The 15,991-nt window shown below is 35.0% G+C and overlaps 1 protein-coding gene across 18 annotated transcripts in view; it reads right to left on the bottom strand.

Annotated features, from left to right (window-relative positions):
- eya4 (EYA transcriptional coactivator and phosphatase 4) overlaps positions 1–15,991 on the bottom strand; it is a 288,462-nt gene that overhangs the window by 42,346 nt on the left and 230,125 nt on the right. For all 18 annotated transcript variants that reach the window (XM_039747739.1, XM_039747744.1, XM_039747754.1 and 15 more), the window contains 3 exons: positions 11,297–11,379; positions 10,100–10,280; positions 281–417 (listed from right to left, as the gene is read on the bottom strand). In XM_039747739.1, coding sequence (XP_039603673.1) covers positions 281–417; positions 10,100–10,280; positions 11,297–11,379 — 401 coding nt within the window. The remainder of the gene's footprint in view (positions 1–280; positions 418–10,099; positions 10,281–11,296; positions 11,380–15,991) is intronic.

Here is a 15,991-nt window from a genome sequence, read left to right as displayed (position 1 = left end):
CAAAACTCAAACAATATGAAAGAGATAAGAGAACTAAGTACAAAAATAAATGGGTGAACACCTACACAAAGAGAAGAAAATACAAATTGTGTAAAAAAGCTATAGCTTATGTAGAAATTCTCTGAACCTCCATTTACCATTGATAATGAAATAATAATAAAATTATATATATATGTACTTTATATATATATATATATATATATATATATATAGGTAGTAAGATATGGATATTTGAAAGAAAGGTAGAAAGGTAGTAAGATATGGATATTTGAGGTCAAACCTCCAAGTCACTGTCAGGCGGAGGAGATGGGTTATTCTTCCTTCCTCTTCCTCGAGATTTTGCTCCTGAAGTTCGACATGATCTATCATCCAAGTCTTTAATTGGTGTTGAGGGACTCTGTACGGTATCAAATTCCCCTTGAAAGCAAACCATAAAAAGAATGTTACTGCATTATTACTAGCTGCAAGTTGTGATTGCAAGTACAGTTTTGAATCTCAAATGATAATAAAAACAAGATAGATAATAAGCTAAAATGTTAAGTGACCTACATGTGACAAAACAAATGCTTGTTTACCTGATAAGGGAATCTTTAAAAAAGCAAAATGTTCTTTAATTTTTAACTAAATATTTTCTACAGATTAGGGTTAATGTACTAGAATTAAATCAGTATCAAAAAAATCTAATTCTCATGTGTACATTATGCAGAATGTTAAAGTGTGTCTGACAGCATCATGTTGCCACAGTCATTCAGCTCTTTTCAACACTATTAAATATTGAAACGTCTCAATAATTATTGTGGTCAACATAAACACCATAAATTGACATTGTTTTGTAGCAGAATAGTATATAATTGTTATGAAGTAACAAATCATATAGATAACATATTGTGTTTTGTAGATATTGAGGTTAAAAGGCAGAAAGGTCCAGTGAAAGTGGTAGTGTTTAATGAAGCTGTTTCTGTTTAAATTTTTTTCATAGATATTTATACACAGAAAATCTAAAATTTTATTAGCCGGTATTCAAGTAAACTATAACGGTAATAAATGAAAAATTTTGTAGGAATAGATGAGGTGGTTTTCATGTGGTGCTCGCACAAAGAGACAGAAATTCAATTTTGTGTGGTATATATATATATATATATATATATATATATATATATATATATATATATATATATATATATATATATATAAAAACTGCTCAAAAAAATCAAAGGAACACTTTGAAAACACATCAGATCTCAATGGGAAAAAGAAATCCTCCTGGATATCTATACTGATATACTGTAGACTGGGTAATGTGTTAGGAACGAAAGGATGCCACATCGTTTTATGGAAATGAAAATGATCAACCTACAGAGCCCTGAATTCAAAGACGCCCCAAAAATCAGAGTGAAAAAATTATGTGGCAGGCTAGTCCATTTTGCCAAAATTTAATTGCAGCAACTCAAAATTGTACGCAGCACTTTGTATGGCCCCTGTGTTCTTGTATACATGCCTGACAACATCGGTGCATGCTTCTAATGAGATGACAGATGGTGTTGTGGGGGATCTCCTCCCAGATCTGGACCAGGGCATCACTGAGCTCCTGGACAGTCTGAAGTGCAACCTGGTGGCATTGGATGGACCAAAACATAATGTCCCAGAGGTGTTCTATTGGATTTAGGTCAGGAAAGTGTGGTGGCCTGTCAATGGTATCAATTCCTTCATCCTCCAGGAACTGCCTGCATACTCTCACCACATGAGGCCAGGAATTGTCGTGCACCAGGAGCCACTGTACCAGCATAGGGTCTGACAATGGGTCCAAGGATTTCATCCTGATACCTAATGGCAGCCAAGGTGCCTTTGTTAAGCCTGTAGCGGTCTGTGTGACCCTCCATGGATATGCCTCCCCAGACAATCATTAACCCACCAGCTAACTGCTCATGCTGAATGATGTTACAGGCAGCATAATGTTCTCCATGGCTTCTCCAGACCCTTTCACTTCTGTCATGTGCTCAGGGTGAACCTGCTCTCATCTGTAAAAAGCACAGGGCATCAGTGGTGCAACTGCCAATTCTGGTATTCTATGGCGAATGCCAATCGAGCTGCATGCTGCTGGGCAGTGAGCTCAGGGCCCATTAGAGGACATGGGGCACTTGGGTCACCCTCATGAAGTCTTTCTGGTTGTTTGGTCAGAGACATTCACACCAGTGGCCTGCTGGAGGTCATTTTGTAGGGCTCTGGCAGTGCTCATCCTGTTCCTCCTTGCCCAAAGGAGCAGATACTGGTCCTGCTGATGGGTTATGGACCTTCTATGGCCCTCTCCAGCTCTCCTAGAGTAACTGCTTGTCTCCTAGAATCTCCTCCATGCCCTTGAGACTGTGCAGAGACACAGCAAACCTTCTGGCAATGACACGTATTGATGTGCCATCCTGGAGAAGTTGGACTACCTGTGCAACCTCTGTAGGGTCCAGGTATCGCCTCATGCTACCAGTAGTGACACTGACTGTAGCCAAATGCAAAACTAGTGAAGAAACAGTCAGAAAAGATGAGGAGAGAAAAATGTCAGTGGCCTCCACCTGTTAAACCATTCCTGTTTTGGGGGTCATCTCATTGTTGCCCCTCTAGTGCATCTGTTGTTAATTTCATTAACACCACAGCAGCTGAAACTGATTAACAACCCCCTCTGCTACTTAACTGACCAGATTAATATCCCATAAGTTTCATTGACTTTATGCTATACTCTGATTAAAAAGTGTTCCTTTAATTCTTTTGAGCAGTATATATATATATATATATATATATATATATATATATATATATATATATATATATATATATATATATATATATATATATATATATATATATATCTGATATAGTTCCTTCCAAATAATACAGAGAATACAGAGTACACAACATGTGTTTAGCCCTAATTAGGGCTCATCAGATGTACACATTTTTGCTTCCCCTTATGGGGATCAAACCTCTGACACTGTGCCATGGAAGCTGGTTCGCTTACTTGACAGGGTGAAGATCAGAGTAATACATTTATAGGTCTGAACTACAATCTAATTACCTGGTAAGAAACCAGCCAAATAATCAAATTACGATTAAGCCCATGTAATAGTGAAACATGATAAACTTTAAAAGTCATTAAAAAAATGTAATTCTGGCGAAGCAGAAGATAGATACACCTTACCAAGATTTTAAAACATACTAGAAGAAGATACTGGGACAATTCTTGAAGGGTTGACAAAGTTCTTATAATGTTTGATGAAGTTCATAGAGGTTATGTCCTTTATACAGATTATTTCCCATTTATTTACCTGTACTAGACCTGTTTTGTGAGTAATAGTGAGACAAAATTGATATTTAAGGTATTGGAATAAAATTTTTAATGCTGAGTTTAATTATAAAATTAAAATAACAAAAAATATAAGTATGGGAGCATGGTGGTGCAGTGATTAACACTGTAGCCTCATAGATCTAATTCCTTTGTTTGAATCTTGTGCTTTGTTGCTCTCTGCATGTTTTTCCTATACTGTATCTGCATGAATTACAAATTAGCCCATTGTGAGTACAGACATGTGCATGAGTGGGTGCTCTGATGGACATGCACCCTATTCAGTGCTTATTGCTAAGTTGCACCTGATGCTACAGTGATAAGCTCCGGGAAACTGTGAATCTGACTTGGATTTACCTTGTTCTTGAATATAATGTAATTATATTTCTTGCCTAACTATTTTCTGTTAATGCTGTGATCTCCAGAAGTTCCTGCCATTACTTCTGATGAAAAACACATGATTGATTCTGCAATTATAAAACTAACTATAACTAATTTGTAATACAAATTTTAGGACTACAATCACTATAATTTTAATTAAAATCTGATCTTCTTTAGACAACATCATGTTTAGATGATTAAATGACTGCTTGAACCTGCTTGAAAATCCAAAATACACACAGATAATGCAAAACTGAACCTTCAGACATTTTTAGATTATGCTACTTCCTTTTTTACTGCTTTATTTTGATGTTTACCAGAAATACAAAATTTTCAACAGAGAAATTTACTTTCGTATCTTTGGCATGTTTTTGTGTTTGACTATCATTTTATTTTTTAAACAGTATGTCACCATTAGCTTAAAATTTGATTTAAAGTATGGCTAACAGTGCTTTATTCAATGTTTGATACAAGAATGAAAAATAAGCAGTTATGCACTACAGGTACACTGATGATTTATGAAATATCAGTGAGGTACATTGTAAATTCAGAGACTGATCTATCTGTGCATATAATGCTGAACAATAATTGTCTATTTATATTTTTGCTAATGAGAAATAACAACCTCTGGCCTGGACACCTTCCACATAGAGTTTGCACATTCTCAAATACCTATTGTAAGTTGTACTAACTGGTAATTCTACATCTTCAAGACTGGTTGCTTCTTTGTGTCTAATGCTGCTGGCACAGAATATTGCTCACTGTAACCCTGAACTGGGAATTATGAGTTCAAGAGATGGATAAATGAATGCCTAACTTCACATTTTTGAAAAGCAGTGCAAACAATAAATGTTAAAAGGGCAGGATTAAATTCACTCTTTAAGAAATTAGAGAAAAAAAGCTCTCATTTGCTGCTAAGTAAATACATTTTTTGTTGTACTTTTCCTAAAAGTGGCGATATACACAATTTATTTTAGAAATCATAAAAAAGAAAAAGGATACAGCTAATTGTCATCATGTATTTTTCTAGCAAAATGGCCATCTGCTTATTGATAAGCACCTCATTCCTTCAGCAGAGCACAAGCTGCTTTGACAAGTAACTAGAAACAGACGGAGTTGTTTTAGATCACTTACTGTTATGTCTCAATCAGGAAAAGTGGTCAGACTCTATAGTGTCTGTGATTGGAAAAGAATGATAAGCTTCCTTAATCACAAACTTGAAATTTTGCCAAGAAAAACTGGAAAAAAAATCCAAGAATGTCCCAGATCCTGTTCAAAGCTTTTATCCTGGCTCGAAAATTCCTACAATCACAGTTCCAAACATCTAAAGTAAATAAAGTATATCAAAAAAGTGTGTGTATGTGTGAGAAGGTTCTTTTATGGAGAGGTGTGTAGCATTTCTTAGTCTTAATTTATTTTTGTTAACATTCTGTAAAAAAAAAATGTATTAGTGTGCGTTTTATGGAAATGGAACTGGAATTAAGAGCTAAATCTGTACAGTGTGATTAGAAATCGCTTTAGACCATTTATAGCACATAAAGGGTTATGATGAAAACCAGAACTTCTGAAAAAATGAGATTTTAAAAGAGTACATGATAGGTAATATTTATATTAATCTTGATTTTTTTTGTGCTATGTGGTCAGTTAAAAAGGGTTCTCCTTGTCCTTAATCCCCTGACGTCAATTAACATAAAAAGAAGTGCAAGCATCTGTTCAAACTATTAATAAGGTATTATGCTCCACCAAACACAGACTTCCCCCCCACCTCCCATAATGGTTGATGTAGATCCAAACTGTAAAGTAATACTACGGAATAACATTTTTAGATAAATGCACTAAATAATATCAAGCTAATTCCCATTTTTAACCCATTCATCTGTATTTTAAAAATGACCTTGTATTGTGTAATACAAGGTCACAAGCTGCTCTGGCCTATGCTGCAAAATTTTAATAAGGTAGGAATAAATCTTGACTGGTATGATAGACCATTACAGGGCATTCTCATACAAAAACAAAACCAGTTTACAGAGTGTTTTCAGGCTTGCAAGAAACTGGAGAGAACATGCCATACACATAGACCCACAAGCTGGAAACTGAACAAAGGTCCAAGCATTTTGAGGTTGCAGGGCCACTTCCTGTGTTACTGCACTACCTGAACTGTATTTATCAAATCCAAATTCTTTTCAATGTGACCATCCAAATGAAGCTACAGTATAACAACAACAACATTTATTTATATACCATTTTTTCATACAAATGATGTAGCTCAAAGTGCTTTAGAAGATGAAGAAAGTAAAACGAAAAAATATAAAAATAAAATTAGACAGTACTAATTAACAAACGATAAAGTAAGGTCCGATGGCCACGGAGTACAGAAAAAACAAACAAACAAAAAAAAAAAACTCCAGACGGCTGGAGAAAAAAACAAAATTTGCAGGGGCCATGAGATCTCACAGCCCCCACTAGGCATTCTACATAACGTAAATGATCTAAATCAGTCCTTAGTATAAACACTTTTCTTTACTTTGAAACCTTGAGATACCCAACTAGCTCTTCATAGAATCCTAACCATTTATCCATGTCTTTTAGCACACTTAAACCCTGGAAGAGCATGTTGAGGTGGATTTTATTCTTTCAGAACTCATCCTAAGATAAGAGCCAACTAGGACAGAATTCCGGTGCAACACAGGACACAATCACAGTCCCAACACCACTTACTGACAATGGATGAATTTAGGGTTGTCAATTAATCTAATCTAATGTTTAAGGAATTACTAAAAAACATTAGTCTCCAGGAAAGAAATCCATGCAGATATAAAAAGTACTGAAAAATCAATACAGACAGTGCATTATATTGGAAATTGTACATGGGTCTTGGGCATAATATTTTTTATCATTATATTATTTCATTTTTCCTTAAGTTTCTTTTTTGGTTTCCTTGACATATTCCTTAGACAGTTTCTGAGTGTTGTAAAATGTATGAGGTAAACCTCAATAATCTCTGTTACTTATGTTGCAATTTTTTCAAATAAAGAAGAACAATACAATGAAGGTAAGCAGGTTAGGAAGGTGGATGAATGAATGGTTTAACAGGTGGCACAGGATTATGAAGCCTATACTTACTGCAAACACTTGTTTATGTTTTAATTCTTTTAAACAGTTAAAGAGATCCCTATGAATATATTAGTCATATGTAAAGAGTGTGTTTTTTTGTTTCCATGTATGGTATAGATGGTGTACCACAAAATATAGTCCATATATTCCAGAACAAACACAATATGTAAAGGTTCCAAAAGGCTGCTAACATATTTAGTGAACTTAACGTTTTTCCATCCATCCATTTTCTAACCCGCTGAATCCGAATACAGGGTCACGGGGGTCTGCTGGAGCCAATCCCAGCCAACACAGGGCACAAGGCAGGAACCAATCCTGGGCAGGGTGCCAACCCACCACAGACTTTACGTTTTTGTCAACTCAAATACATCACTTAATACTTCCATCAACACAGATTCTGTTTTTTAGTGTAACTAAGCCACACTGGATTTAACTTTAGTTAAATAAATGCTTATTTACACATGCAAATAAGCATTATGAAAAAAATCTGAAGAATATATTTTTAGAAAGATCGCACACAATTAATCTAGTAATTGCTTGAAAATGTTTATTTCTAGCATAGTGTAGAGGGACCAGAATCTATTCTGCCAGCATCAGGTGTAAAGCAGTATACAGCATGACATGGGGGTACACTTACCTCCAAACTAAAACACACTAACAAAGATCTATTTCGAAGCTGCCAATACATTTCTTTGTGGTGCGGAAAACCAAACAAAAACCCACATAAAGCACAAAGACCTGGTCTAGATGTTTATCCAGGACTGTGGAGCTATAACACAGCACCACTACACACTGTGCCACCATGCTCATTACCAAAAGCATTTCCCTAGGTTTGACTGAGAAAGGCCCTATCTATCTATCTGACACTTGTGTAGCATCTTCCCAGGTAGTCCAATTTTCTTCCACACAACAAAAACTTGTGGACTAAAGTAACATGTGAATCCATACTTTGGGGTATGAGTTTGTTCTGATATGAAACAAGGTTCAATGTTAGCAACTAAGTACTGGCTCTCACTGTGCAAATGATGATACAAATTACGTTGTGAATATTATAAATACTATATATATATAGTATTTATTTAATATATATACTATATATTAAAAATACTCTGTGGGGGTGCAGTGATGAAATGTTCTAATTCATTTGGCTATATTCTCCTTTGCAACCTGTGTTCAGCAAGATTGAATTATTCTTTACTTTTGAGGTAGTCTCTGGATGTAGTTATTGTAGTATTGTGTGAAAGACAGTTTGTTTTTTATGAACATTTATACTGCAAATTCTTTAGATTGCTGTATGAAAAAATTAAGGATGACAGAAAGCAGGAAATCACAGCCTACTAATGTAACAGCATGGCTATATAACCCCATAACTGCAGACTTCAATACAGCATAATACAATGTACAGTATAATTTTAAAAATTGAATACTCTCCATATTACTAATGAGTTTACACATTTATTTTGTTCAGTCTATAACAACAGCATATTTGTAGGAAATGAAATCATGCATATACACTTAAATAATATCACTAAATCTGGATGCTAAGCTTTATATCTGTTTAGTTTTTCATATAGGTTCTAAATGTTATAATTCTCAAATTATAGTGTATATTTTTGCAAAGCAAAACTGTCAAAATGACTCTTAAGATTTCAAAAGTTCAAAGCCAAAATCAAGGTTTTCTATTATTTTATATATAAAGCATGGAAGTCTAATTCAATGATCACAGGGAATAACATACAGGAAAAATAACCCTACAATGACTAAAAATATAAGCAGTTGTATAATAAGCTCTGTGATTCTCAAACAAGACTGTTTATACCATGTTTATTTAACAAAAAAAAAACACATTTTAAAAGGATAAGTTAGGTATTTTTCAATATTATTTTTTCACACTTATAGTACACATTTATTTGTCATGGGAATCTTTGTTCTTAAGTGAAGTATTTTTTTTAATAAATATAAACAAATAATGCCTGTTCTTGTGGTTTAATATGGGGTCTACTGGGCACCAGTGTAAATGTGAAAACAAAAGCCTTAAAACTTACCAAATAATTTCACTTTGAAGTGGCAAAAGTTTCAATTTCAGAAAACAAGCCTTCCACATTTCTTAGGTATGTTTATGACTACAAAAGGAAATTCAAAGTGATACATTTTATCATAGATTCTTGGCAAACCTTTTACTGATTTAAGGATATGTTCCTGTTCACTTTTCTATTCACTGTGACTATTGTGGGTGGATTTTTAATTTAAATAAAGACTTAAATAGCACAAAACTATACACGTCTCAAGCTGTTTAGAGTGACATTGACTTTGCAGCTATTCATTGATGGACACATAGCTGATGATAAAATGATAGCTTATTTGTCTAAATCCTAATAAAAATCTTAAAATGAACAAAGAGTCAAGGGTAGCATTCAGAAATGTGTTTAAGGAAAGGAAAGCATGGCAATGAGGTGAAGAGCACAGGAATATTTTTTAAATGGCAGAATGTCACAAAAACTCTTTTTTCCCAAAACATCTTGCATTGTTTTATAATATACGTGCAATCTCAAGACACTGATCAATATTTATGTTAATTACTGGCTTAGAAATGGACATCTTTGGTTGTTTAAGGCTTTTGCTATCAGGTTTGGTTGGATTGGAGCCATTTTAAATTGCAAGAACAAGGATGGCATTTTCGAAAATTTATTAAATAAATGCTTCACTTTAAAACACAATTTCTCTTTGTAAATCTATTTCTGAATACTGAAACATGATGTACAAGAGTAGACTTCGGCACAGGAATAAAGAGGCAATTTTACATTGTTTTGTTGTTTTATTTCAGTGGAATACAAAAATATGAATAAATAATTCCATTGCACCCTGATTATCACCTATTTTAGTTGGGTAATGAAAGCTTTGAATTATATGTCAGAGAGGAAAATAAATGTCCAAGTTTTCAGCATCCACAAAAAAAAAAGGTTCAAGGATACTAGCTATCTGGTGCACCATAAACATGCATTCAGTTTCTCTTCAAATTGCCAAGGAAGGACCTCATATTTTCATCCAAGTGGAAATCACCCTAGTAGTATCTTTATAACTTTGAACTTGCTGCCTTCAGCAACCTTTGGCTTCTAAGTATGTACAGTAATTTAAAAAATCTAATCAACCCACAGTAGATAGATATTTTAATACACTGGTACTTCAGTCTACCTCGTGTCATACATTCAAAGTGAAGACACATCAACTCTTTTGCTGCCTGCTATAGTAGAGACTGGCATTTATTGTATCTCTTACCTGCATGGAGATCTGTGCCTTGACCACTTATTGCAGCTGGAGGTTCCTGCAGCTGATAAGTCGAGGATGCTGAAGACGTTCCATCTCCACTGTTGTTAGAGCTCATGTAAGCACCATATGGTGGTGCAGAATAGTACTGGGCATACTGGTTTTGGCCAAAAGTTGCATAGGAAGGATAGTCCTAAAGGAGGAGCAACCATTCTTTTTAGTAAAAAAAGAAGAATATGTTATACCAGTGAACATCAATATCTGGTTGACTTTATGGTGTGAGCAGCTGCTGTAGAATTGTGGTCACTAAATAAAGTGCTGATGTTTAGTCTTTTAAATAGAGCTTGAATAAATATGCTTCTGAATAACAGAAAGCGCTGTAATTAAAGACTGATTTATATATTGTTTAGCAAAGACCATCACAAAACCTATTAAAGAAACATTTCTGCTGGAAAAGACCCTTTGATACATTAGTTCTTAACACTGACTGCATTTAATAGAGTACACAAGCATGGGAAAGATTCTGTGTCAATAAATAAAATCCTAAAAGGCATACAAAGCAGTATATGTTTTACATAAAACATAGTAATACTGTTACATGTGCTTAGTCCTTGCTCCCTGCTTATCATCATTCTCAAGCCTTTATGCCCTTAACTAGCAACCTAGACAAACAAATGTCATGTAGCTCTGGAAGCTACTACTGCTCATCTGCATTTGGGAAAATGGCCGCACTGCCCTTTAATCATTCTCAGGCATGATGTATGAAAAACATGAACCTGGAGAAACGGGATGAAAAGGCCAAAAATAATGGATGGTAAGGCAACTAAAAAACTCAAACTCATGACTTGATCTGAAATAATAAAACTTTCATATTATCTATATACAAAAAGTAACAGACACTTCGCTTAACACTGTGGTATAACTTTTCCTGGGCCTATGGAGGACATTTAACTCACCCTTTATTTAAATTTTAATATTTGTCAGCTGTGATTTTTAAAACTAGTTAAAAACCTTTATTGATTTGTACCCAGTGAACTAAATGGTGAAGTGTGCTGTGAAGAAGGGAAATAAACTAACCACTCAAATATATCTGCAAATCGTAAGTCTGAGGTATCTATTGCACAGGACACACATACAGGGAGTGTCACTAGGTAAAATCTAGTTTGTTTAGTTTAATTGTTATCCGACAAGAGCAGAAATGAAAACTACCTGCTGTGAACTGCTGAAATTTGTTGAATTCGACACAGAATTGTTGCTTGCATAAATCCCAGATGAAGGTGTGAAGCTGGAACCTAGCAAAATTTCAAAACACAACACAAGATGTTTGACTAACAACCAACAAAATTTAAAGAAAAAATAAACAAATGCAACCCTGAACTACACTAATAATTTATGTTGAAAGCTGTATTATTTTTAAATACAAGTTTTACAAGTATACAAAAATATATCATTGATAATAATCTCTAGACAGAAATATTAAAATAAATCTAGTGGTTAATCATGTATTCTTCACAAACCCAGTCAAATCAGGCAAACACATTTGAAGAGGGTATCACTAGCAACTTAATGAATTTGGACCTTGGTTTTCTTTCAGAATTTAGAGCCTTCAAAGTGGACTTTGTGTTCTTTCTCTCTGTGTTTATTCCTCTTGACTGCAAGTTCGTTCCACAGACTTGTTACTAGGCCGAATGGCAAATTTAAATTTGACTGATTGTGTCTCATGCTGGAGTACTATTTTATGCATGGTTGGTATCTGCCTTGCACCCAGAGCTAACAGAACAGGCTCTTCTTCCCTGCAACCTTGTACTGAAAAAAGTTGGGACAGTAATGGCAATTTCATTTCAGGGCAATATATCTCATGTTATATTCTACTTTCCCAGTTTGTTGTTTTTTGCATTCTAGGACTCTCCATACTATCTCAGGGGATGTTTAGATACTCTGGTGGTACCATGATGTCTCCACCTTCAAATAATGCATTTTGCCAAATTGATTAAACATAAAGTCAGTACAATCTGCTGTAAATGCCTAAATGTTTAATCTCATTGGCATCACACTAAAGAAACACACATTTCTGGCCCCTTTAAATTCAGTTTTGACTCACAAAGTATTATTTTTGTAGTTTTGCATATGTCATGTTTCCTTACAACATGAAGTCAAAATATGGTCCTGCTGTGCAGATCCAACGTAACTACTTACTGCACATCTGAAGCCAATCCAAGATTTCAATCAGTTGTCAGGCTTTCACCTTTTAGCAATTTAACTGACACCCTGCGTATTATCTCAGGGGTGTCCATTTTTCAACTAGGCTTCGATGATAAGTCTGGTTAGACTAGACAAAATATTATAAAAGGCAAATGAGAAGGGGCCTAAGGCTTAGCTCTGGACTTGAAGTATGTTACATCATTCAAGGATGTGCGCAACCCTTGAGAAAGCTAACTGTATAGAAAGCAGGAGAGACTCAAGACAATAAGATGAAAGTTGAGCGTGAGGGGGGAACATTCTTGCATATTTATTTCACAAGAACAATGAACTGTATTTTTTCATAAATACTTATGACAAGGACTACAAATACATTGTAGTATGATTTTGCAATGAACTACAGTAACTTCAATCTGTAAAGACAATTTACAAAAAGGTAAAATTTGATTAAAATGAACAATGAGTACTTCTGAAAAATGAGAAAAAGTTCCAATAGTACTTAGATTTTATAAGTTAAGATTGCTCATTTTATGTTAATATTGAGTATATTAAAACAGAAACTAGTCAGAATGATAATTTATTTCTCAATATATGCTACAAGTAGCCTCCTTAGCAATATGGGATAAAAAAAAATTAGCCACAAAGGTTGAACTTTTTTTTCAATAAGAAAAAATGTTTTGTGTAACAGAAACATTTAAATATCAAAACATCAAAATAAATAACAATATGCGTTATTGTAGTCTACCACAGTATTTGGTAGTATATGGGGCCTCATGCATAATGCCATGTGTAGAACTCACACTAAAGCATGGCATAAGGACAAAAGTGGAAATATGCATAAGCACACAAAAATTCAGATGCACAAAACCGTGCATAAGTCAGCTACCACGCACTTCAGCTACATAAATCCCGGTCAGTGTGAAAAGTAACGCACATGCATGCGCCTGCCGTCCTAGCCCAACTCCTCCCAGAATTTGGCATATATTAAATATCACCTTCCCCATTCAGTGTTAGGTTAAAAGACAATGGCAAAAGCACACGAAAAAGAAGAATTTCAGCGAATGTGAATTGGAGGCAAGGAAAAAGGTACTATTTGTTGGCTTAAGCAGTGGTATAAACAACAAGAGCAAGTTGATCTAGTGATACAGAGGGGCAGAGACACTGAAAAATTCAATTTCAGAAAGTTGTACAGTGCCTGAAATAAAAAAAGATGTGGTCAGATATCAAAGTCGCCGTGAACAGGCCAGTCATAGCCCACCGTCTCTGTCATATGGAAGCGTATTAGGGTACAGAGAAAAGAAAAAAAAATAGGGACACTGTAAAGTAAAAAAGGTTAAAATGTACCCTTTAATCTTGTAGTTTATTTTGTCATTAAAGTAGAACTTTGTAAACTTAACCTTAAAATCAATGATTAATTTACTAGAGTTCCTCCGATCCCATCGTAACTACAGTAGCACATTAAATGCTTCATACTGTATGTGTTCTTCTACTGTATGTGGTCTAGGTGTGTGAATCACTATGTGTTTCTTAAACAGGCTTTCTCTTACACCGACAGGAAACAGAACACATTACATTCATGATATTACAGCTCTCTGAATAATTTAAATACTAAGATGTACCTGTATACTTGATATCATTTTCATGACAAGATGAATTAAAGCATGAATTGAAAATGGGGGCACGGTGACCCAGTGGTAGCGATAAGCTGGCACCCTATTCAGAAATTGTTCCTTTCTCCAGCTGGGATGTGCGCAAACCTCGATGAAATAATTTAATGCAGCATTACTGTTTCTTTCAAACGTACAAACTCCCAATTCCTGTCCTTCCTTTTCTTTCTCCATGTAGCCAATTGCCACACAATTACCTCTTTAATAAACATCAAACCATCTGTAAGCTTAGAACACCAATTCTTCAAACTTTTAAGGAACATTGAAATATCTTTGTAGTACATGTTTAATTATTCCATCCATCTATCCATCCAGGGTCGCGCAAGCCCCAGCAAGCATACAGCGTGAGGCAGGACCAATCTATGGACGGGGCACCAGCTCATCGCTACCGTTGAGCCACCATGCCCACACATTTAATTATTAACAGAATACATTATTTGAATTAAGTTAAAAATGTATCTGTATAATGTAATATACATACTTTAATGTATTTCATCTTAAAAATGATATCAAGAGCTCTAAGAAAATAGCTCTTGGAAATCTAAATTGACTAAGCCAGCCATCATCATCTGTAAATATGTGCTCTCTTCTATTAAATTTAATTTAATTCCTTTATTGTTTTTGTATGGCACAATGAGATTCAATATGCAATTCCTCCATAAACTTATTTTCCCATAAAATGAAAAAAATAATTGTAATCATAATAACAACAGCAACAATAGTAATAATAAGATAAAAAACAATGAAAAATATACAATATGAAAGCATAAATACAATATACATGTACATATAGTGCAGATAGTGCAAATGGTTTGTAAAGTGGCTGAGGTTGTGCAATATTACAAATGTAGTACACGTTTACAGTGAGGTAATTGTAATTCTAAATACAAACAGTTCTACCGGGTGCATTTGATGGACTAATTGAGTGTGTTTATAGCTGTTGGGATGAAACTTTTTTTGAACCTCAAGATCCCTACAAGAAAGGCTCTGAAGCATTTGCTGAAAGGGAGAAGTTCAAATAGACTGTGTGCATGGCTGATGCAACGTGTGCTAAAAATGTTCTCCAGGGTTGATGCTGTATCCCAATAATACTCTGTGCTTTTGACAAAACCCAACATAGAGCTTTCCGATCAGCTTCTGTATAGCTGTGATTCCACACTGAGATACAATGGGTTAAAATACTCTGAGTGGTGCACTGAGAGTAACAACGCTACAGCAGCTATAGTATTTAGAATAGTTTGGCTATTCCATGGACCATTATATTGTTACAGGTTGATTACAATCAGATGCCTTAAATTTATAAACGATATGCAGATAATTTCAGCGTATTTGATAAAGCCGTGTCAGGGATGTGAATCTAACAAAGAAAGGGAAACCACACAGGAACAGTAGCACTGCTTTGACGTTGGGTGCTGCCAATTTGCAAAATGAGCAAAAAACGTGCATATGCAATCAGTGCTGGTGTAAGAATGTGTGTGGCTTTATGCAAAGTAAAATTTTTATACATTGCAATGTGAGTGTGGGAACAGGCATACGCAACATTTTGTGCATACGCACTGTTTATACATGAGGCCCTTGGTGACCTTCCCCAACACAAACACTGACAGTCGCTGCATTGTAAACAGTAATTGGGGGGTTGATGTTTTGTTGTTCCTTCCATTTGATTGCAATATTTTTGTATTTCTCCCAAGAAGCTACTTGCACTATGGTGAACCTTCAGGTGGCTGAATTCAATGGGCATATTGGGTGATTTGGTCGAACAGTGTCATATACATCATTTTTTCCATCTGTGTCAACATCCATCCTTCTATTATCCAACCCGCTATTATCCTAACTACAAGGTCACGGGTGTCTGCTTGAGCCAATCCCAGCCAACACAGGGTTCAAGGCAGGAAACATAGCCCGGGCATGGCGCCAGCCCACTGCAGATCTATGTCAACCTCTGATGACTAATTCACATTGTTATCACTATTGCTTGATTCAACTAATTTATTTTCAGTTTGTTCTAAAAGCTTTTTGTTTATGCACTATTGTGTTT

Source organism: Polypterus senegalus, chromosome 3, assembly GCF_016835505.1.
Source record: "Polypterus senegalus isolate Bchr_013 chromosome 3, ASM1683550v1, whole genome shotgun sequence".
Taxonomy (NCBI): Eukaryota; Metazoa; Chordata; class Cladistia; order Polypteriformes; family Polypteridae; genus Polypterus; species Polypterus senegalus.
The sequence above is the reverse complement of the archived record's forward strand: the minus strand, read 5'-3'. Positions and strand labels throughout refer to the sequence as shown.